Source organism: Hoplias malabaricus, chromosome 11, assembly GCF_029633855.1.
Source record: "Hoplias malabaricus isolate fHopMal1 chromosome 11, fHopMal1.hap1, whole genome shotgun sequence".
NCBI classification, from domain to species: Eukaryota; Metazoa; Chordata; class Actinopteri; order Characiformes; family Erythrinidae; genus Hoplias; species Hoplias malabaricus.
The window spans coordinates 19,472,351-19,496,441 of NC_089810.1; the positions used below are offsets into that span (position 1 = coordinate 19,472,351).

Here is a 24,091-nt window from a genome sequence, read left to right on the forward strand (position 1 = left end):
CAATTGTACTCAATCTGACAAATGTGATTTAAGGAAAATGATGAGATGATTACATTTTCACACAGCGTGAAGGACAACTCTGCTGCTGCGGAGAACGTGTGTGTCAGTGTTTTTGGAAATAAACTGAAGGTCAATGTTCAGGCAAATATTCACTCAGAGTAGCCTGTTTATTTCGTCAACCTGTAATTTTGCCAGGGCGTTCACACTTTTGCAATTGACCGCGTGTATATACACAGAAGTAATGGACCAGAGAACAACAGTCCAGTAAATGCACAATACAGTGTATTAATCCAAACCATGTTAGAAAGCTCTACCCTTTAAATAAATAAATAAATAAATAAACTCTACCAAGCCTCTCAATACAAAATCTCCCCAGAGCCTTGGAGACAGTGGCTGCCAGAAAGTGCACAGACCAAGATTCTCTTAACTCGACATATGCTAATGCAGTAAATGTTCTCTTTCTTAAGGGCACATGCAAATTATGATGTACTTCCCTCCATTTTCCTATGATGCATCTTTTATTTATCTAAGGTAATAAAGAACATAACTGAGAAATACAAATATTCTATGCCATTGTTATGATAATTTCACACAGACAGGGCACTGTTGGTGCAACATTTAAAAAACAGCCATAAAAATCGATAAGTACAAGGATTTTTATTCTTCATCTCTCACAGAGCACTGCAGTAAGTCTCATTAAATTGGACCAGCGCTCTCTTTTTAATGTAACGAGAAGCTGATCAGTCTTTCTTATACCCATGACATGCTCATAAGTATATATTCCTTACCAGATTAACCGTAAGATACATTAAATATTTCCATTGCCTCTACACAATCTTTCTTACTGAGCATAATGGAATAAAAGCATTTCAATCTATGCATACAAGAGACTTGTTAGCGGAGAGAAGGGTGGTGGAGTGTAGCCCGTCTAAAGAAAAAGAAAAACAACAGTAACTTGCTTTGACACTAGGCCTGGCTGTCAGGGTATCATTATGATGCGGAGAGAGCAGAGGTGTGGAGAAAAGGGGGATCAGCCATTAGACACCAGGCACACACAAAAAGCATTAGCATCTGAATGCCTGCATGGACAAATTGGCTACAAACTGCAGTGGGTTTAGTACGGAGAGTGTGGGTGAGGGTGAGGAGAATAGCAGCATTTTAACAAACCAATAACGGCATGATGTGCAGGATTAAAAAAAAAAAAAATTATAAGTGCAAGTGTAAAACACTGGGATGTCTTTTTAGCGCTTTTCCCTTCTTCCTGATTTAAAGCAAACGGATATAAACTGTGTGTATCTTATTTGGTATTTTTGTTAAGGTTTGCTTAGAAGCTGATAATTCAATATGCTCCACACACACTCAAAAACATTGCGTTTCCAAATCGTTTACAGACAACCCCCTATAATTACAAAACTCTGCTGCCCTAAGGTGCACGGTCAAAGAGCTTACATAACCTCCAGGGAAAAGAGACACTCAGGAGCAGCTTGCAGAAGAGCCCAAAGCCAAGTGTCAGCTAGAAGAGTATAAGGGACCCAGGCATAGGGCAGTGGAACTTTCCAGTACCTTTGAGATGATCTGGATTGCTGACAATTCAGCACCAGTAAGTTTTGGTCATGTAGTATGTATATGTAAACACACACACATACACACACAGATGGAACCTATCATGTAATAAGTCTTCACCTAGCCATCTGTCTTTTTCTAAAAATGGACACAACATGTATACTGTAGCTGGACAGTGTTAGTTAAAAAAAAAAAAACTGGATGCAATCAATGAGTGTTCCCATTCTCAGCAGAGCCTGGCGAGCTTGGCCACACTTGGCTGAGTGACATTTGGCTAATCCCTGGAAGTGCCGGGATGCATTGCCCAGCTCACATTGACTCTGAGGAAATAGACACAGAAGCTTTCACTGTGATTAATCCCCCTGTGGTGTTTAGCTGGGCAGCACACGGAGAAAGGTTATATCCTGAATACGACCTAATAAGTAAATTGTTTAAGAAAGGGATATTAATGACATTGTCTAAATGACCAACGTACAACTCTTCTACAGGAAATATCATATAGAGGCAAGTAGAGATGGACGGACATCCCTTGACAAACTAAAAGTTAACGTCTTTAAGTTTTGTTGATTTTAGTGATCAAATAAGTAAAAACACTCGCTTTATCAGGACTGGCAAACAATTGGCCTGAATATGGTTCCTACGGCGACCCACTGAGTGAATTTAGAATTTTAGAATTTAGTTAAACTCACTACTTGCAAAGTCACAGCTGATTCAGCCATCAAAAACATTCCTTCAGACAAGTGAATAAAGACTTTATCCAGGAGGTGACCATATTTGCGTCCCTTATATCATCCATTAAAAAATGTACATCTAAAATCAAGTTGCATTTCTTAAGGTATAAAACATGACAGCAACTAACAATGCACTGATGCTTTACTGTTTTACTGTTATCCATTTGATAACTTATACTACATACTGTAACTTTCCTTTTTAAACATTTATGATATACACATTTATAAAGAGTTATTAGTATATTTTTTATTGATTACATGTATTACATATTTTGGTCCTGCCACTGGACCATGAACTTTTACCTAACTGATCCTTTACCTAAAAAATAATTTACCACCCCTCACAAACCAGCAATACAAATTTGCATATGACATTTTCTAATAATTTCAGTACATTATTATTTATTTGCTAAATGTATCATATTAGGACAAAATAAAACAGAAAACATGGCACAACTGACTGTAAGAGCATTGACCTTCACTTTGGGCACAACATGGTGCACACATCATTTATATAAAACATACGCACATTTTAAGTCACATTTACCTTTATTTAAATTTGGAAAGCGAGTCTTGTTACACTGCAGGGTCATTATAAAAAGACTTATTTATTTGTGTTACGAGTGTCTGTATAAAACTCAGTGATGTTAGTCTGCACTGAAGCCTCGAACTCCCACACCTCAAATTCACTTCCAGCAGATCGTAGAAGACCGAGATACTGTAGATACACCGCTGCAGCATAACGTAACAGACTTCAACCCATTATCAGATAAGAGCTTCATTTTTTTCCTGCATGGACGTGTGTGTCAGTCGTCTGCTCTGACAGCAGAACATTAACACAGCCTTGGGTGAGTGGCACGTTCGCACATCCTCGCTGTCTTGCTCTGCAAGTGTGGTGCAGAGAGATATATGAATGTGTTTATTATGAACCGCTGACAGCTGTGTCTTAGCTGCTCTCTGCTTTTTTTCCTCCTTTTTTTTTGCTTTAATCACAACACGTTTAGCACATTTCCTGAATGCTCTGAAGGAGCCCTCATCCTCTAAACTGCAGGAAGTAATTTTTCTCCCCGACGGACCCACCCAGCTCTCAGTGCGGGACTTATCACACAAGTGCAGCGCCAAGACCACGCATTTGTCCCTTGGATTGAGGATCAGAGGTGTTTCTGAAAAAGCTTAAACGTTTACATGGTAATGATGGCTTTCCTCTGTATCCCCTCCATGAGTCAGGGTGACACAGTCTCTCCTGCACCGTGGAAATCTGGAATTATTTGCCGCTGACTAAGTGCTAATCCCACTCAACCGCTCCACAGGGTGACAGCTAAGTGAGGGCTTGGGTGGGCTCTTGAGGAGTGTGTGCATGTGAAAAATAAAAAAGAGTCTACAGAAAGAATTATGCACTCTAGGCAAGAAAATAGTCATTTACATAGTTTTTTTCTCAAATAAATTATCTTCTGAAGTCCACCCAGGAAGTAGAGCTCCCCAAAACACATAGTGCCAGCAAGTAGGGAGGGTGTAAGCCACATGTTTCCTCCTACACTGAGACAAAGCCAGCCACCAATTCATCACCAATTATCAGCTAAAGCTATCAGATGCCCACGAGTTTGTATTGTGCTGAATGCCAGCACATTGGATTGGACCAAGGATTAATGTTCATTTACTGAATTAACCACAGGGATATATTAGGTGTATAAATAGGTTTTAAAGCATTTTTGTGTAATGTATAATTGAAATTCAAAATTAAAATATTTTCCCGGCCTTATCATTTTATGGTAAGTTTTAAATTGTATGCAAATCACAACAGTCATTTTATTCAATAAAGATATGCTAAAACAAATTGAGTTTAATCAAGTAAAATGCTCCTATTGATGTGCATTTGTTCTGTTTTGGAGATAATTTTGTATCCAAATGTTTGGGTGAGGTTTGGTTTAGACGATTTAAAGATGGTGATTTCCACAACTGGTTTTACGTCATATGCTGTAAAACCAAATACAACAAAATAACTGCAAATAATACATGTAAAAAATTTTAAAACAGTTCTTAATAGTGAATAACATTATTTAATGACGTTTTATTTTTTTTATATTTTGAAATGAAAATTGTATTAGTATAAATATTTTTAAAAATATTTTTGTTTATATCGCACTGTCTCTAATTCTTGATGTGGAAAACAAACATGTTCATTTCGGTTTGTATGTGCGAGTGAGCGTGAGACTGCATCACCATGTCCCAGAGCCCTCTCTAACCTCTAGTCACAGTAGTGCACATGTCATGTTAAATTCTACAGACGAACTCGGGGTCAGTAAAGTCACAGGCTGTCGGCAGTGGACGTTAAATGCTCCTGACAAGTCATGGCTGAGGAAAAGCTACTCTGACGGTCAGGCGCTCTGAAAAGAGGTCTGTTCTAGAAGAGAACTGCATCACTATGTGAAATCCATTTATTTCCATTGATTTCCGTGTGGCTGGGATCTCTCCCTCTCTGCCTACACTGCTGACATTGTTTCTGCTGATGATTGATCACTGGAATAATTACTTTCTCATGTAAACAAAATACATCAACATCATTATTCCTCATTAGAGAACCGTTTATCTCAAATGTTTTGTAATGTCGTTAAACAACCTCAGCATTAGCGAAGCATTCTCAGGTTTATTAGTTTGACTACTGTGGAAATTTTGCAATTATTGCAGGTTCGTTTAAAGGATGTGTTTACAGAACAAAGCCTGCAGCTGTGACGCAATAGCACAACGGGTCAGTGGAGCTTACAGAGCTGGCATTCACACTAATCTGAATCGGACTACTGTGACTGGACAAAGAAAGCAAAATCTTTACAGGTCTGCACTGAAACCCTTACATAATTACACTCAGGCTTTCCTCTGAGAAAACACAAATAGCATTGGCCTGTTGCATGTAAACAAACCAGAATTTCCCTTTGTTTGCCCTCTGCTCTCATATGTTTTTGTAGCTCCAGAAAAATAAAACTCCAGTTCAAACAGGATCACCCAGCTGAACATACACCGAAGAGCTGTTTTTCCAATTTCATCCTAATGAAAAGCAAACAATGCACATACATATCCACACATTCACATACGCCAGGTCCACACAGATATCAGCTTTCCATTTACGGGTCACCAAACACTCATGGGACGACAGGAGCACAGGAACTGACAACATGGGTTTGAAAACAAAAGAAAAAGCTTTCCATTAGGGATGCAACTAATGGTTACTTTAATATTTGTGATGTCATACTGCGACCACAGCTTCCTGTAGTGTTGTACATTCTGGTAGAAGGATTGTACCAATATTATAAAGCATGGCCAAGCATTAAGCACTCAGTGTTCAGATTAAAAATACAGAAACTAATTTTGACATCAAAATGTAACATACATTAGAAACCTAGAAGTACAATTGAAATCAAAAACCATAGTCTCAGCCATAGTCTACATGTTTAGCTCATAGAAGTAAGCAAAGAAAGACTGCAACAGCTGGCTGATGTCTAGCACACACCAGGGGAAAGGCTCTGTGCTGTAGTGGCCAAAGGAAAGTGCCTGTAATGAAGCAGCTCAAGGCTGTTTTACACTCTGCTTGTTTAGACTTAATGACATGAAACCTTATTGAGTAATTAATGCCCAAAAAACTCTTGAAAAAGCAGAACTATATGAGCACTATGTTTTCTGTGTATTTTAAAGACTTATGGTTGACTCCATTTGAAGTGTATCATGCATGTGTTGGTCACAATGTAGTAGCACTGTTTGTTTTCCCTTGTGTGTGTCCAATGCCTGGCCCACCCTACAGGATAATCAGGCAGATATTGAGGCTGATTCTCTCCTCACAACAATCACAGATGGTCTCCTGATTGTAGGATGAACGTAAATGATCATCTTCCCAGTTTATCCTGTAGAGTCCATAATCCTCCAATCTTTACTCCTCCAATCTTCTCCAAGCAGTCAGGCCACTCCCATTGTGAATCATAAATATTGTCACTATCCAATGAAAAACACGTATTTCCATTTCTGTTTTTAGTTTACTACATAATTAGAACACAGTAGATGTCCTTCACATTGTGTGAAAATTTCATCATGAATGAACCAATAGGAATGCTCCAAATATACTACACTGACAAAAACTGAAAGTTAAGAAGTTTTTTCCTTCTCCATGCCCTGGGTTTTCAATATAGGTTAGGATTTTTAAAATCCTGTAGTGTGTTTAACCCTTAAAATGTGTTTGCTTGTATGTTTAAGCACCCATATGTTTTTGTGTGATAGGATTTTATTTGATTATTTATTAGATTTTACTAAATTATTCATTGTTACAAAAAAAAAAAAAAAAAAAAAAATCTATTACCTGTTTCAGTCCTACTCTCCTAAACACCAAACACAGGACTTAAACAAGTGTGTACCTTATAGAAGATTCCCGGGAGCTCCCGGAGATTCATCCTGTGGAAGATGAAGACGTCGTAGGCGGCGGCGACAGCCAGTACTGTGACACCCTGCTCTTTCCACAACATGCTGCACGCGGAGCAGGTCAGACTGGCCAAAAACCACATCCAGCACCAGCCCCTGGGCCCCTCCGCCCTCAGGGAGCAATGGACTACATAGCAACGCAGCGCCAGCAGGAAGAATAGTGCAGCACCTACATCTGCCCTGCCCACTATCCCTGCCACTGCTTCTGTGTGGACAGGGTGGGCAGCAAAGAGCAGGCCAGCTAGGAGGGTCCAGCATCCTCTGCCCAGCAGAACTCCGGCCACACTGGAGAAGAGAGCCGTCACGGCACAGTGAAGCCCCACATTCACCAGATGATATCCCCATGGCTCCAGCCCACCCAGAGCATAATTGAGGCGGAAGGAGAGCGTACAGAGTGGACGGTAAGACTTGTGGCTGCCACTATGGGTAAGCAGCGTCCCCCAGAAGTCGTCGTAAAAGATGTTGATCCAGGGGGTCTCCGGGAGCAGGTCCTGGTTGGTTTTGATCGCACGGCTGCAAAAGAAAAAAAAGAAAATTTTCAAGTCTCCAAAAAGTAGCTCTTTGATTAAAAAAATGAATAAAAATAATTTAGATTAGCAATGATATGAAGTGTCAGTGGAGTATCACAATGATACTGAAGCTGTAAGTGTTCATTTTATTATAAATCAAATATAGCCATATATAACTGTGATAGAGGGTAGAGGTGAAAGCCAAACATATCTGAAAGCAAACAAGCAAAAAAAAAAAAAGCCCTGTGTGTGGGTCCATTTTAAAGCCGGAAAACAGCAAAAAAGACTGGTGATACCCACAGTGACAGTAAGTGTGAAGGGCTCTTGCACTGTAGAATGGTTATTAGGCCAAACCAAGAACTATCCACACTATGGTCAAGTGTCAGTGTGGTCAAATTCCCCATCACATGCTACAAATAGGCAAGATTCTCCTGAGGTTGTATATGGGTCACATGATCTCACATAAACAGTAGACAAACAGCAGCTGCAATAATAGAGAACCTTCAACTGCTGATCTACTTTTACTCTGCTGTTGCTTCTCTGAAAGATAATAGCTGTGCTCAAAATGGATCCATACTCACTATTCACTACATTACTCATTGTATAGTGCACTATTATAATTAACTGAAATCAGGTGGGTAGTGAACCAACTGAAACCTCATGTGTTTTTCTTTCCTTTACCAAATATAATCCCCTAGGTTACATATGTTGCATACTACTTATTGAGGTGCATTGTGAGATCTGAGTACAATTAATTATGCAGTATATTTTCAGACAGCACTACAAAATGGCCGAAAGCCTAAATAGAACTATAATTCTGTGTACTTAGTGTTTTTTCTTTGGTGAAATTTTGCAAGGAAATTGCAGGTGACTTACCCCAGTGTGAAATGTGTCTGACAAATTAATCATCCACAACTGTTCCTAGCTCAGCCCATGCCTTCTGGCTCAGTAGGGCAGGTACCCTGGCAGGAACCCTGCCACTTTTCATAAAACCTGGAAGCCTTGCTTATGTTAGTGAAACCGGATTGTTTTTACAAACTCTATTAATACACATTTAAGGTGCACTGTCTGATCTGTACAATCTGCGAAGAAACAAATACCAGTCTGCAACACTACACAACATGCACTAAACAAAGCATCGAGAGACATTTCTACTCTTTAATGGCCCTCAGCTCATCACTTTCAAAAACAATCAGGAGCCGTGGTTAAATTCTCCCTAAGGCTTAATGAATTCAGCCTGACGGTCAGTTCAAAGGTGCTGATGGGGGAGCTCTCTGAGTGCTGAGAAAGTGAAATTGAATGGAAACGCTGGGTGCGCTGACATTGCTTTGGGCAGTGAAAGGCATGGCCGCTCTCATATCATGGCACTTGCTCGGTTATTGTGCGAGAGGCCGAGAGCGGGCAGCTTTAGACATTCATCACCGCCGAGAGCTCTTAGAGCTGACAAACCAGCCCTGACAGAGCACTGAAAGGACAGAGCTGAAGTCCCATTCCTGCCAGAAGAGTGTGAAGTGCGGCAGGATAGGGTGTGTGAATGAATGTGTGTGTGTGTGTGTGTGAGGGGGGGGGTGTTGGGGTAAATGAGAGGATGAAAGTGTGCGACTGAGTAATGCAGCTTTCTGAAGGGTATTCATCTCTGACGACCCGGACCTAGCTTCCACCTTCAAGCATGAGCGGCACCTAAAGCCAAGCTCCGTCCTTGAAGCAGAGTGATGGATAGTGCTGGAATACTGCAAAGCAATATTGATCTTATGGTCAGAGGGTGAACAGTCAAGAAAAACCAATGTTCTAACATTTGCTGTTCTCCTAGGAATGAGAACATGAAAGTGAAATGAACCAGTGTGAATGAGAAGAACATTCTAGATGCTCCAAAACATCTCAAACAGATCAAACTCACCAAGTTTGTTTGTTTAGTCAGGGAGCTCTGAATGACTTCACAAAGCAGGATTTCTCCATTTTCCTGGATAAGTCAAGCCTCATCTTAAATGTAGTGAATAGGAAAACAGCTGAAGGACATTTCAGTAGGTCAATCCTCAACTCTGGGCTCAAATTATCTACCTGCCCCCTAAATCCTGCTTTTTTGGAATAGCCCCAAGTCTACACAATATACAACCACAAATATCACTAGCCAAGAGTCCAGATTTTACAGCCAATTACAATCTGAATAATAACACAGATAATATTCACTACTGAAAGAGGTAATTTATACATTGAAATCTCACTGGATTAGAAACTCTTACCTTGTTTCGACACTTACTGTGCATTTTATCAGCTCCACTGACCATACAAGAACACTTTTTCCTTTTACCATTAAAGTCTGTGGTCAGGAACCCAAAAAAAACAGGTATGATTTGGGTGGGGGACCATTCTCCAGACTGCAGTAACTATGATGTGCTGGTGCTGGTTAGGGTGTATTGGGCTGATAAGAGTTTTTAAACACTGTGTCCAATCACTGTCCATTCTGTTAGACACAACTCCCTCATTGGTTCACCTTGTAGATGTAAAGTCAGAGACTGTAGACCTGTTGGTGCACAGTTTGTGTTGGTTGTCCTCTAGTCCTTCATCATTGGACACAGGACGCTGTCGGCTGGACGTTTTGGTTGGTAGATTATTCTCAGGGCTGCAGTGACACTGAGAGGTTTAAAAACTCTAGCAGCACTGCTGTGTCTGATCCACTCATTCCAGCACAACACACCTTAACATACCACCAGTACATCAGTGTTAATGCAGCACTGAGTATGACCCACCCCCCAAATCATACCTGCTTTGTTATGGTCCTGAGCACAGCAGAGCAGCGTGAAATTGGGATAAGTAAATATGCAAACATGTGGACTACAGTGTATAATTGTAGAACTATAAAGTGCTCCTGTATGGTCAGTGGAGCTGGACTAGACACTGAGTGTAGGTACAAGGTAAGCGTTCCTTATCCAGGATAAACTGGTTGCTATAATTGTCTATTCTTAACTGTCACCTTATATAAAAGTACACAGCACAAAGTGACGGTCCTAATATAAATGATAGGGCACTGTGAGGGAGACAGACAAAATTAATAAATTACTTCCCGCTTGTGAGCCCATTAAGGCATGTAAAGTCACTCTATGCTGCAGCAGGACAAACATCTCCTTGATGTGAAAGTTTCACTGTTTCAGCAGAGGACACAATTACAGTAGATTTTAACACATGGGGGCTATACGCCGCAGTAAGTTACTTGTTTAGGCTATCGGCCAAGAAATATAAATGTCAGGTCATCCCTAATTTCAGTTATATAGAATTACACTGCATCTGAGGATTAGACTCTGAAAAGCTAAAGGATCTCAGAAGCCTTTTCATGAGGAACCCAGTGCCCAGAATCTAAAGTCAGCGTCTATAGAAGAAACACCGCACTCACGCTGTGCTCTTTCATTTAAAATTCATGACATTCTGCCTTGGAATAATGTGTAATTTACTAAATAACTCAACATTCCTAGAACAAAGAGAGCCTAGGAAGCATGTCTGAGTCACTGACCAACCACAAACAGTGCAGAGAATGAGAGAAAGAATACAAGCAAAGGCAGTACATGGACACAGTCTCCTCCTGCTGATTGGACGATGGAGGTCGGAGGACGTGCACCACGCCCTTGAGCAAAAACAAACAGAGAGGCATCTCCATGTTGGCAGAACCAAACATGGAGAGAATGGGACCAAAGCCCCATCAATCAAAGCGCCTGCCCTCTGCCAACGGCTGACTACTGGGAGGGAGGAAGAAGGGCGTAGGAGAAAAAGGAGCGAGGGAGGGAACAAAGGAAGGCGACTAGGAAGGAGCGAAGAAAGGCAAAGGACATAAACAGAGACTAGCCGGTCTTCCCTAGTGGCCGTGGAGACATTGGGGAACATCTAAATGTGTTTGTATGGTCCAATAAAAGCAGGGAACAAAGAGATGGTGGCGGATATGCTCCAGAGGCCATAGACACCCACTGAGTTCACACTGTCTCTGGTGGTCCTGACAACAATTCTGCAAAGCCTTTATTATTACTATGCCTTATTTATCAGTCATCTGTGCCAAAGTTCTCCCGATGCCCTCTGATGTGGCACCTCGCTGTGAGTCACACACAAACACAGACACTGCCCTTATGAAGCGCGTGCGTGCAGACAGGCTGCAGGATCATCGAGCATCATTAGACTCCTTTTGAGGTGCGTGGGGAAACATACAGGGCCGTAATTAAAAGCTGTGATGGATGGAACAAGACACGTGTGATCACGCTCTCGCTGCGCCGAGCTGTAATCAGTCCCCGAGGCACTCGTAATTACCACAGGCAATTAACACCGGGCACAAAAACAACAGATGCACACAGAACCGGGCGGCCCACCGCTAAAACAGCCAGGACTAGGGGGCTGGGCGTTTCAGGCTAAATTGCTATTTTAATTTTTCAAGTCATAATTGCAAGAGTATGCTCGCAGGCTCCACCCACTTCACACAACTGGGAATTTTTTCTTTAACTAATGAAACTTTTAAAAATGTAAGGTTTTAACAGTAATATTTTAATATCATGTCTATTTCACAAAAATCATGGTAAAAATATTAAAATAGTTTACATTTTAAAATGTTCTCTTGTTGTATGTGTGTGTGTTTGTGTGTGCGTGTGTTTGTGTAACTGCCATGCCTGTAGCTCAAGAAACCCCTGAACTGAAACAGTAAATAGTAAAACAAAAGGTCCATCTGAAACAAGATACACAAGCTGTGTCTTAATACTAACTCTAGTTTGCATTTGAGTATGTAGCATGTCTCACAATTGAGTGTACCTAAAAATAAATAAATAAATAAGTAGTAAATAAATGGAAACATAGAAGCTTCTCACATCTCAGTAGTGCCCTACTCACTACATAGTACACATAGACAGTGCAGTGTGTATATATACACATATAGTATGTTGTTGTAGTATGTTGTTGCTGAACCAACCCACACTTATGGTTAGCACATTTACTGAATAGAAAATACTACTACTACTAATTTTTATTATTTACTATTATTACTACTATTATTACTACTAATACTGTAGTTAATGTGTACTACACAATTGGGACACAGCCACAATCTCCCTATCCATTTTCCCTCTCCTGGGTATGAGCATGAACTGTTGCTGATTGGCTGGTAGTGTGTTGTGTTTCTCGGTCTGAGCCACTTGGTTTGTTTCCCCTTCACCAAGCAAGGGCTGGGTAAGAAGATGTAGATATTCACCCTGTTGAATAACAACCCAGTTTAGAAGTGTCTATGGGAAATGAAGGGACATACTGTTGTATAAATGAAAGTGAGCTACTATTTTCTGGGTGTAAATATTCAAAAACACTCCAGACAATCATTTGAATCAGTGTAAACGTTCTATACACAACCAAAAAAAACACCACCAGTATAGTGTCTTCGAGCCAAGGTGAAAGAACCGCATTCTTTGCCCAGTCTGCACAATATCAGTGTTATATAGCGAGCAGTCCTTCCCAAGTAAGTTAAAACCTCATAAAAATGAGTGATCTATCATCAAACACATCATTAACATTTTTCCGCAAGGTAAAAGTCCTTCCATTCTTCCTTTGGCAAGCTTTGTAGGGTTTATGTTTATTCAGGTATGGCCTTTTGATTCACTTTAAAACATTTTTCAAATTAGATCTTCATACTGCCGTGTAAAGAGCCAGTATGAGAGCAATTTCAGTTTTGCTCTATGACCAATACACCGGGGCTGTTACCCTGGGCCAGGAAAAACTAACAGCACTCACAGCCCCAGGGCTGAAACAGAAGCATCTGCCACACTAAGCATGCCGGCATCTCAGAGAGGACCAATCTCAAATAGGACGCTGTAAATGAGAAACTTAGAGGAGGAACTCCCTGGACTCATACATATCTTCAAGTGCCAGTTTGGCAGATAATTAAATGTACAGACCCCCACCCCACAGGTAGAAGATGAGCCAAGGCAGGCAAAGTTTGTTCTGGATCATCAAGACTAGTGCAGTCAAAAAGTAATCAAAACTTATAACGGTGCATTAACACTGCAGCGAAGCAAAACGCTCTCTTTGCCAAATGCTGGCCACTTTGGGGGTATGCCGCTAAAATGCAATCACAATTCACATTCAGGTTCAGTCCCAGAGCAAGTATTGTAGCAGAGGACGGGACATATGATGAAGTGATTACTGCATGATGCTGATTAACCACTGCCTAGAGAAACCGGTTCATTATTTTCATGTAGCTGAGAAAATCTCAATTTTTTATTGTTGTCTCCGTCTGCTTCATGCCACTCATTCAAACAGTCCTCTGTGTGTAACTGCTGCTCATCTCCACAGAAATTAATGAGAGAATAAATGAAAAATAAAGTCACCCTGCACCTACAGCAGTGTAAATGCCCCATTATATTCATAACCAAAAAGAACAATTATACACTTAGGAATGGTTGCAGATACCCCAGGAAGAAATGAAATCAGTCTGTTAGATGCATCTACTGTTGTCTCATGCACATCAGCTCGTTTAATGTCTATATATTATACATGTAATAAAATGGGACACTGAAGATGTTGCACATGATCCTAAGGGTTCCATATTTGAAGCCAAGCATTGGCTCAAGATGTCTAACATGGCCCCAGCACTTGACTGTGGAACAGAGTTTGTGATCCAGAACTAAACCCAGAATATCAGGACCTGACTTCTCTAATATTTCCATGGCAAAATGCCATCAAATTCCCACAGAAAAGGTTCTAACATCCAGTCCAAATTCTTCCCAGAAGTGTAGCTTTGTTGCTGATACTGCAACTGGAACACATGATCTAGTACTATGCTTCATTTCAGATGAGACTTTGGAAAGGTCCTGAAATGCTGGCCACATGGTGCATGAATTCAGTAACAATTATACTTTCATACACATGGGCTGCTAAAACAAATATTATATTAAAAAATTATAATAAATAAAAATAAAAATTGCATCCAAGTGTGAGATTTAGTTTAGACAATTGTTAATGTAACATATAAGTATTTCATTTTTAGGCTTTTCAAGATATGACAATTGTTCTTTTTAATCCTACGCAACAATTACCGTCAAATGACTAATGAGTGGGAGAACATTTGAATTTTGAATTACAGCTACATGCTACACAAGAAGTACACCTAATAGCGCCGAACTTTGGACCCAAACGTCTTGACTGATGAGTTACATTTGGAATCTGGGGGATCTGTTTTTCTAAAGTGAGGAATATGAGACTACTCTAGAGTACACTGGAGCCTAGAATGAGGTCAATGTTGCAAATGTTGCAACTGTACGTGCAATTTTTAGTTCATTACATTATTCCAGTGTGAGGACTGGTGTTTTGAGAGCACGATGAAAAAAGAAACTGAAACAGCGAGAGACTTCAGAGTTCAGAAACAGAGAGAGTGAGTTTAAGGTTCTGGTGATACCTTTTCCAGTCAGGAGAACATTCTTTGTGTGACCACACGACTGTGGCCTCTTGGGGGACCGCAAGGATCATGTGACTACAAACCCTAGGCAGTCTATAGAGCCTTGTCTGAGGTCCAGTGAGCAGGCTGGCTCTAGTGTGACTGAGTCTGTCAGAAACTGTTTACTTATCACACTCTCCCGACCGTGACTGGCACCTCCTTAGGTGCCGGGGCTAGCTCTGCGCTAATGAGAAGTGATGTCCGAATGGAGCTGCTGTAACCTAGAGACCGGTTTGCTCAGAGCCTGGACCTAAGGCCAAGCTCAGTAAGCTCTGTGGCTGTGAGAAGAACCCGTGGTGGTGTCAAAGGTATCTGGGAACCTCAGTGTTTTCAGACAAGCACATCCAAAACAGAGGACTGTGATTCTAGCCTAAAGCAAAACAAACCACAGTAAGTGTCTGGTCTTCATAATCAAAGCTGCACGCCGCTCCCTACATCTCAGAAAAGGGGATCATTTTCATGCCATGCTGACAAATGCACTGTAGAAAATGTAGATTGATTGAACAATGCGCTGAAGGAATTCCTGCAATGCAAGGGTTTCTTTCGCCAGCCATTAATGTAAAGTATGTCCTTCTCAAGTTAAAAAACATACACTGCACATGATTCACAGCTCTTTGACCATCTTAAAACGGCAGCAAAGTGAAATAAACCAGCCCAGAAATAGTCTCCCAAAAACACACAATAATACACTGTTTGTGCCAGTATAAGAAAAAAAATTGGAAAAATGGAGAGCAGCACTGGCAGCCAGGGAAAGTGATTTTTCTCCTTGCCAAGTATGTGTCATCACCCAGCTTCAATGTCTGAATGGGCCACAGTCATATTTTGAGAATGCCTACGGGGAGGCCCTCTGGTCTGGCCACTCTGCTTTCCTGCCCAAGCCTTTGTCTACTGTTTCTTCCCATGAGAATGCCTGTGGGTCAATAATAGAATACCTTCTCCTCCCCAGTGGTACTTATGAGGAATTCAAGGACTGCTGCTTTGTTCTCCCAAGAATGATTAGCACCATTTAGTAAGAAATGTTGCAGACTTGATAAAGGACCTGGAAAATTTATGGGATCCAACATTCAGGCACGCCATTGCTATTTGAGAGAAGGGGGAGAAGGAGGAGGAAGGGAGAAAAAAAAATCACAATGTCAACGCTCACAACACGTTTAACAATGAACATGAATAGAGCATCTTCACTACAGTCCCCCAGCATCCAGCATCGCTACGGTCTCCTCAGCACCCGAGGCTTTCGTTTTCATGATTAGAATGCAAGAGCTATTATGTTCTGTCTCACACAATGAGGCTCCACCAGGATGGTGCTGTCCTTGAGAATTCCACAGTCCTCTTCAAGCTTTCAAATGCAGTAAACATACTCAACAAGAGGCAACCAGGAGGACAGACATGTTACTCTAGCAGACTTCAAAATCCAACTCTATTTACAAAAAGGAAGGTCAAGACGTAAAGAACTACTTCATTTGTGCATTCCATCGCTACCTCTGCGCAGCCTTTGATTCTCAAATAAGTGAAGCCTGGGTCTGTAAAACAGACATTACCATATGCAGATCAGGTGAGATGCCATTTCTTATCATTTGAGGAAACAATATCCATTTGCATACATACATTATTCATACCTGAGTATAATATGCAGATGAAAAGCACGTTAGAGGGGCTATTTTGCAAAACATTACAAATCAGTTCATCAGGGGAGAAAGACAGTCCTAACGACAACCTCAGAATGATGCCAATGAATGGGGAACTTTTTCTCTTTGGAGTCTACAGCTGAAGAAAGAGCTCTCTATGCATTTCCCTGGTTCAACAGTTCAAAATCTATTCCACGGCATACAAAGTCAATTTGTTTCTCGCTGCTAATCTAACATATCGGTCTGGCAGATGATTAGTCAAAATGTCAGCCAACGGGTGTAAGTGAATTGAAGAAAGGAGGAGTGAAAGCCCACAGGCCAATACAAATACACTCGGACACACACACAAAGAGCGGGTCAGGAGCTTTGGAGCCAGCACAAACCAACTCAGGCCACCATGAAATTAACATTGTCATGGGAGGATGTTCCTGATCTCAATGCAATAAAAGGAACATTAGTAAATTTATGGACCAAACAAGTGTGAAACTCGGTTACTAATTTATCAGAGCAGATACATTCCCCAGACAATGTTCTATAGAGCTGGACCAAACTGAGTTTTACAGATTGAGTTCTCATGGGTATTACTAAAGGAGCACTCACATACCCTCTCAAAATTAAAAGCAGACTTAAAACCATTATTTTTACACTTCAGACCCTCAGCTTAAAATATATACAATAAACAAGAACGTATTACCCCAATTCTGTTTCAGTCACACTGGCTCCTTGTGTCTTTATGTATCCAACTTAAACTCCTTCTCTTATCAAACAAATTCTTACATGGTTTAGAACTCCATATTTAACTCCTGAGTCCCTACTGTCCTGCTGGAACACTAAGGCCATCTGATGTTTGTCTTCTGTCTGTCCCAAGATTTAGTCTGTCACTGCTGTGTGCAGATCCTACAGTGTCAAGGCTCCCAATATATGAAACACACTGCCATAGTCGCCTCATCTGACCTTCAATCTCCTCATATAAAGCTCTCTCTCGCTCGCTCTCTCGTGTAACAAATGATTTTAGTGTATAATAGTATTATATTTAGTAGTATAATACTATAACATGACTAGAGTGGTAGAATGTTTGAATTACAATTATACCTTACACAAAAATGCTTTAAAAATATCAAGATAAAATGTGTTACTTATCTAATCGTTATCTAATCGACTAATCGTTCGAATACTAAATACAGAATCAAATACCATCAACAAATGACAGATGTAACGGATGAATACTCAAGTTTCAGAATCTTTTGAGTCTTGTCATATCCTCATCATTCATTTCAATTCCATCCATTCTGTTCTCATTGTTCTCTTCTGATTCCTCTCACGTGCTCACAGTCTCATTCCTGGGCAATTTCTTCAGCGTACACATCTTTTATCAGCACCTGTCTTAAGCTCTTCATACACAGCTATGAATCAATCTCCTTCTAATGGCTAAATCAATGAAAGTGCAGACCCTATTTAAGCGCTATTGACTAAAAGACAGGGAAAAAAAAAAAAATATCAGCACATTCAGAGGATCTCAGAGCCTATAGCAAATTAGTCTACAGCCACAGAGATCACCTCATCTCGTTTTGGCTTGCCACATCTCCTGAGGAAAACAGAGCATTTGGATCATTACCTCAATCCTGTTCATGGAAAAATCATCAGCTATGAACAATGGTGACACAGGAGCTTTGAAAAGGAAAGCTATGGTATCTCCAAGACAAGAAATGTTGGCGTTAATACATTCGGCAGTCCAGCACACTAGGTTAGTTGTCATGCTATGTGAGTACAATTCCAGAGAGCTTACTTCATTTCACGCAACAATAGCCACACACACACACAGGCGCGTGCACATAAGACACCATCACTGAGACCGCTATTGCAACATATTATCACTTAATACTTGATTCAGGGCAGGTTTCCCCATTTCCCTCTGTGTAACTTAAGATCAGGTCCTTGAAAGATCACAGTTTGTATTTCACATATTGCTGCTTAAGATACATTGTTACCATACATTTTCAGTTGTATACCTCTCAGTTCAGTGCCAGACTCTAAAGGCAGAAAACAGAAGAAAAAACAAGAATGCAGTATGCATTAAGAAAGGGGTTTTCAACCTTTCTGGACCACTGTCACGTGCCACTAACCCACAGCAAAGACCGTGACAGCCCTTGTCCACCAGCATGGAACAGGTTTTGTTTCGGTTTGCAAACCTAATTTAGAAACGTTCAGTGCGTTTCCACCAACATAAAATGGCTCCCTAACCAGAAAAAGTTCATTCTCAGCTAGAACCAAAGGACAGCTGGTTCCTCAGTGTGAACTGTGATCAGGTCTGTGGGGTGTTGAGTTAAAGAAGCTCCAGAAAGAGCACAGAGCTTCTAATAAAAGTTTTATCACACAGAAGAGCTGGACGTGTCATTTGCACAGTGTTATATCATCCTCTGAGGTGTTCTGGTTAAAGAAGTGTGAACCAGTGCATGTCTGTGTGTGTTCTTTTTAAATTGAAAATAAACCCAGACAAAAACCCAGACTGTATGTTGGTGCTGGTGCTGGATTCAGCCACAGAAAAGCTGAAACTGAGCACCCTGACTTTGTCACTGTCATTTGCATTCTATTATACTAATGGTATAATAGAATTATACTAGAGTTGTTTATCATTCTCCACTGCAGCCACTCGTCTTAATAGTTCTTCCAAATGAAGGCAGTAAACGCACTGCTATTGGCCAGAGGCTAGTGGCTGGAAAATGAATTGCTAAAGACTGTAAGGACAGGGACACCCCTCCCCCATCGCCGTGGGAAAATTTACTGTACCATATAGCCTCAACTGACTATGATATAATGCACCAACATTCAACTTTAATTTAATGTCTTATTAATAATAACCACTGTTAAGAAATACGCCCAGCTATTAAGTTAGAGTTGCCAAGCCAATTGCACAAATTGGTCCATGATTATTCCTTCAACTGAACAATTTGTTTTTTAATATACTGGCACAGGAATACAGAATTAGAGATGGCTCAGTACTGCTATTTCTTTTGTGAGAATTGGTCCAACAAACTTCAGAATTACATAGAATGTATTTGTTTCACATTAACTCGCACTGAAAGACACAGGCATGCTTTTCTCTTCTCCTGAACTGTTTTCATTCTGGGGATATGGGCTTACACTCTGACAGTGATGATATGCGTATGTAGTAGCTTCGATAAGGGCTCAACCAATCAGTTTGTAGAAGCTGAACTATCCATTATCCACATTCCGTTCCTGCAGGTTTGGCGTTCTTTCCCTCGGTAGTGTAACGTGAGTTCGGTAAACTGTGGAGGAATGTTGCTGCAGGACGCTGCTCTGTTGCATCATTAACATTTCAGTAGAGAGCACACCACTGTGATTGATGACCGCGTCGTGCTCGCTTCAGTCTGGCCTGTCTGTACACAGCCACTGTACACAGCAACAGGAGACAGCCTGAGAAACCAGCTCCAATTATGGCACACAGGCAGCCCATGTAGGAACCATCATGAAGAGAGGGTCTTTACATCTCTAAAAGAAATGTGCAGCCTGTGGTTAACAGTGAGTGTGATGCAGGGAAGCTGTAAAGAATGTAATGTAATTCTCCTGGGGTGAACAAATTAAAGACCTGCCCCAGCCCCAGCAGGCCAGACTGGAGTGACATTCACCTACATTACAGCATCCCATAAATCACTACCAGCTAAAGCAGACCACTGTCCCTCAGCATAAAGCAGACTACCCACAATGTCCAAACAAAGACATGCACCAACAATGTTGCGTTTGTCAAATTATGCTGTTTCTGTGCAAGATCCCCTACTTGAGACAATGTGTGTACTCAAGGTCCATTAAAATATGGCTTTGTTTGGTGCTACTTTAAAATCCCTGGCTTCGGTTCATGGCTTGTTCAAATTCTATTAAATATAATACTTTAGTGGTCATACCAGAGTTTGAATACAGCTTGTGACCATATTCAAACTCTGCCAAATTATGACCCCAGTACTGAACATCGCTGTGGAAAAGACTGAGACTTGCTTTATTTAGTTTATTTATTTATTTTTGCTAGCAGAATGAAGCCTTAAACTGCTGAAGCTGAATTCTGTTTTGGAGTATGCTGTTAGGCTAGAGATATACTTGCTGATATAGCTGTGTCTGTTTGATGGATCAGTTCTGCATGTCTTTAGAAAATAAACCAATACTACAATACTAATATACTATGTCTTTTGAACCAAATCCTGCAAATTTTTAAAAAATAAACTGCCTAATCAATTTTAAAAACAACACCACAAATACGTCATAACTATATCTTTGTGACACCGCCCCCACCCCTTTTCTACATTTATTAATTATTCCTACATTCCCATTTCATTCCCATTTAGGAAAATGATATATTCTTGTCTTTCGCACTCTTTCTCTAAGCAGATTCAACTGATCTTCCAAAAGACATTCCAGTCAATTAGGAATCTACAGTTAAACAGTGGAAAATGTCATAAAAACCCAAAGAACAAAAGAAGCTAAATGAAAATACAGGCCCCATTTGCAGCCACTGACAATGTAACCTCTAAATTCTAAGAAGAACAGTTTTCCATCCTGTCTACATTAGTTCTGATGAAACGGAGATACGCCTGGTGGGGACCAAAGCAAAAAATCAGCACATAATGAGCCAATAAAAGGCTGAATGTGCAAAAATGCCACTAATCTGATTGGAAGAAGAGGGGTAATAAGCTTTGGAGCAGATCTGGCTTTTATGTAGGATGAAGAAAGCACTCGAATGGTGGGCCAGCACTAGCACATTCCCAATCACTAGAGTTTAGTTTGCTTCAAGCGCTATTGAATTTGGCTGAGGCAGTAGTCAGAGAGCACCCTTTGGCCATGTACAATTACTCATTCTTCAGGAGATATTTCTGTAGAGAATAGATGTATAAGGAAGAGAATAAAAGGAAATTGTAAACAGGACAGAACCTAAAACCATTTTGAATCAGATAAACCTAAGGTGTACAAATAACTTTTAAAGTGTTTTTGTGTGAGGTATAATTGCAATTCATAATTCAAACTTTCTGCTGCTTTTCTGCCATTTTATGCAAAGTGTTGTGTAATGTTTTAGATTAAAAAAATAAATAAAAATCAAGTATTAATAGGTTACATTCAAAATGACTAACATCCTTTTCTAACTAAAGTGAAAGTTGGCATTTTTTATTATTACACAACAAGGACCATAAAATGACAAAAGAGTGGGAGAACATTGGGAAACACATTTACGTAAAATGTACATTGTAAAGCTACACTCCTGGAATAGAATTCCAACTGGGAGTCAGACATATGAACAACAGCGAGGCCTTTTTTTCCATACAAGCCTATTATCAGCTTTAAGGACACTTCACAAATAAGCCTCATCAACTGCTTCTTATCCTCTGCTCCAGCAGGCGGATGTGATCCATCCTTCCAATTAGCTTAATCTGCCAAATGTTTCATGCTCTGTAGATCCTCTTCGGAGGGAAAAGAAGCTCCTCTGTTTGTTAAAACCAGGGTTCTGACCTAGGTCTGAAAGCCCTGCCCACTCTCTGGCCCCTCCACACAGGCCTCACCACAGGAGGTGTTTTGTCATACTGCAGCCCACTCTGGCCAGGGTGCGATAAATTAGCTGGACTTTGTTCCCGCATGTGTGGAGCTTCTCTGCTTCCTGTGGAGAGACAGAGAGGGCCGTCCGGCTCGCGTGAGAGGCCCATCCTGACCACCAACGGGCTGCTTTATCATTCGGGGAGGTTCTTGTTGACCTGGCGGCATACAGGCAGAGAGAAACGAGGAGACAGACAGCAGATGAATGAGAACAGGGCTGAAGAATGCAGGGATCTGGCTGAGAGAAACATGTGGCACTGGGATGGGAATGCACAGCTCCAGCTCCACAACAACTGGGGGAGGAACTTCTGCTTTATACACAAACACAGATGAGGCACAATCTGCTGTGCCCTCAAAAACCAAGGCTGTTGTTTTTCCAGAGACAATTGCCTTTCTGTTTGGAGGCTGGTATGTCAGAGACAATCTTGGTTGTTGTCTTAATAATGGGGTGTCTTGGTTTTCTTGGAGAGAGTGATGTGCAATGGTCTGGAAGATTTTCTGATCCCGATTCCACTGCAAGCAGAGGCAAACTATACTGAGAAAATGCCCAGTAGGGATCTTTTGGGTTTCTACTGGATGTCAAACGTGAACGTGAAATCTGAAAATGTAACAGAAACCCTGAGCATGAAACATGACCCTGAAAAAAGAAACATGAACATGACAACTTAACGTGAAAGGCACAACAATATCTAGATACTGCATCTAACCCACCATTGACGTAATGGATTACAAACTCACAAAAAGGATAGGATTGTTTTTTTTTTTCCCAATTGATAAACAAATGAGAAAAATATAAAACAGCAATTTTCGTTTTGAGTTTTAAAGTATTGTTGTGGGCATCAAACAAGAGTTCAGAATGAGCATAACCGCAATGAGAAGAAATGGGGAACATCATTCACCATCACACACTTCACATATAAACACATATGTAGTGACAAGCTGAGCTAACAGGTGCTTGGTTAAGTGCACTCATATTCCTGAACATTACAGTAAAAATGAAGCTAAACATCCCATAAACAGTCTCAGGCAAACCCCAAAAAATAAATAGGGCACAGCCATTCAAATATAGCTGCTTCCTCTAGTATCAGTTCTCCCCTAGTCCCCGAAAGTCCATGGCCGACGCTGTAGCATTTTGTGTTAAGGCTTTGTTTGTATAACTGACTTTTATTTTGACGTGGCCATTTTCGCATGAAATTGTAAAGGCAGGGTTGACTATTCTGGGGAACTGCTCTTCTCTCTGGTTTAGTCTGAAACAGCAAAAGACAGTCAAAAATACCCACCAGCGATAGAGGAATATCTTCATCTCTCTTCATAATTTTCAACTTTTGGAAGGCACTTCATCCCATCTAAACACCTCCAGATGCAGAGGCTCTGCTGCGAGCAGAGCGTCAATCTAGTATACAGGACCAATTTTTTGCAGTTACTCATGGCGCTAGTGGCACAGAGTTTACAAACCATAACTGATTTATCCACAAGCTCCGTGCAGGGGACACACCACTGCTTGGTCTACATGTTTTCACCGCAGCCCCTTTAGAGGTTTAGGGAACTGTCACTGTGAAAATAACCACGGCACTAAAACTGTATTCTGTATTAAAGTTAAACATTGCAGATTGATCCACGGTTCTATGGAGGGCAAGACCTACAAATCACTGACACACCAAACACCTGTGGAGCAGTCAGAAGATAGATGCCTTGCTCAAGGGGACTTCAACCATGGATGCTGAGGGAGGAGAAAGCTGTTCCATTACTCTGCCAAGCCCCATTTTTCCTACCTGTCCATTGGTTCCTACAACACTTCTCTAGCATTCAGGCCACAGCAGTCCCCCCCAGAACTGTGCTTTAACTTCCAATTGTTTTCTAGAATTTTGCTATAAAAGTGGAGTCCAGTACAAACAGTTTTCTGGTTTGAGGCTTTAACACTAAACATAGCGTGTCATGGTAGTGATGTCACATCACATGCATGTTAAAAGTTGCTTCGGATTGGTCTAACCCACCCACATATCGGTCACTCATTCTTGGGCTAAATTCCCAAATTTACATTTCCTAAGACAACACTGTTGATGCTGGCTAGAACAAAAACCACCGCGCTTGGGACTTAACTGCGATGTGATTTTCATATAAAGTCAACCTTCCAGCCTTGTTTCAGAGTAAGATTTTGCAGTTGGC

At 40.9% G+C, this 24,091-nt stretch overlaps 1 protein-coding gene across 3 annotated transcripts in view; it reads right to left on the reverse strand.

Moving 5' to 3' along the window:
* Window positions 1-24,091, reverse strand: part of tmtc2b (transmembrane O-mannosyltransferase targeting cadherins 2b) — a 137,014-nt gene that overhangs the window by 57,866 nt on the left and 55,057 nt on the right. For all 3 annotated transcript variants that reach the window (XM_066685325.1, XM_066685326.1, XM_066685327.1), the window contains one exon: window positions 6,689-7,265. In XM_066685325.1, coding sequence (XP_066541422.1) covers window positions 6,689-7,265 — 577 coding nt within the window. The remainder of the gene's footprint in view (window positions 1-6,688; window positions 7,266-24,091) is intronic.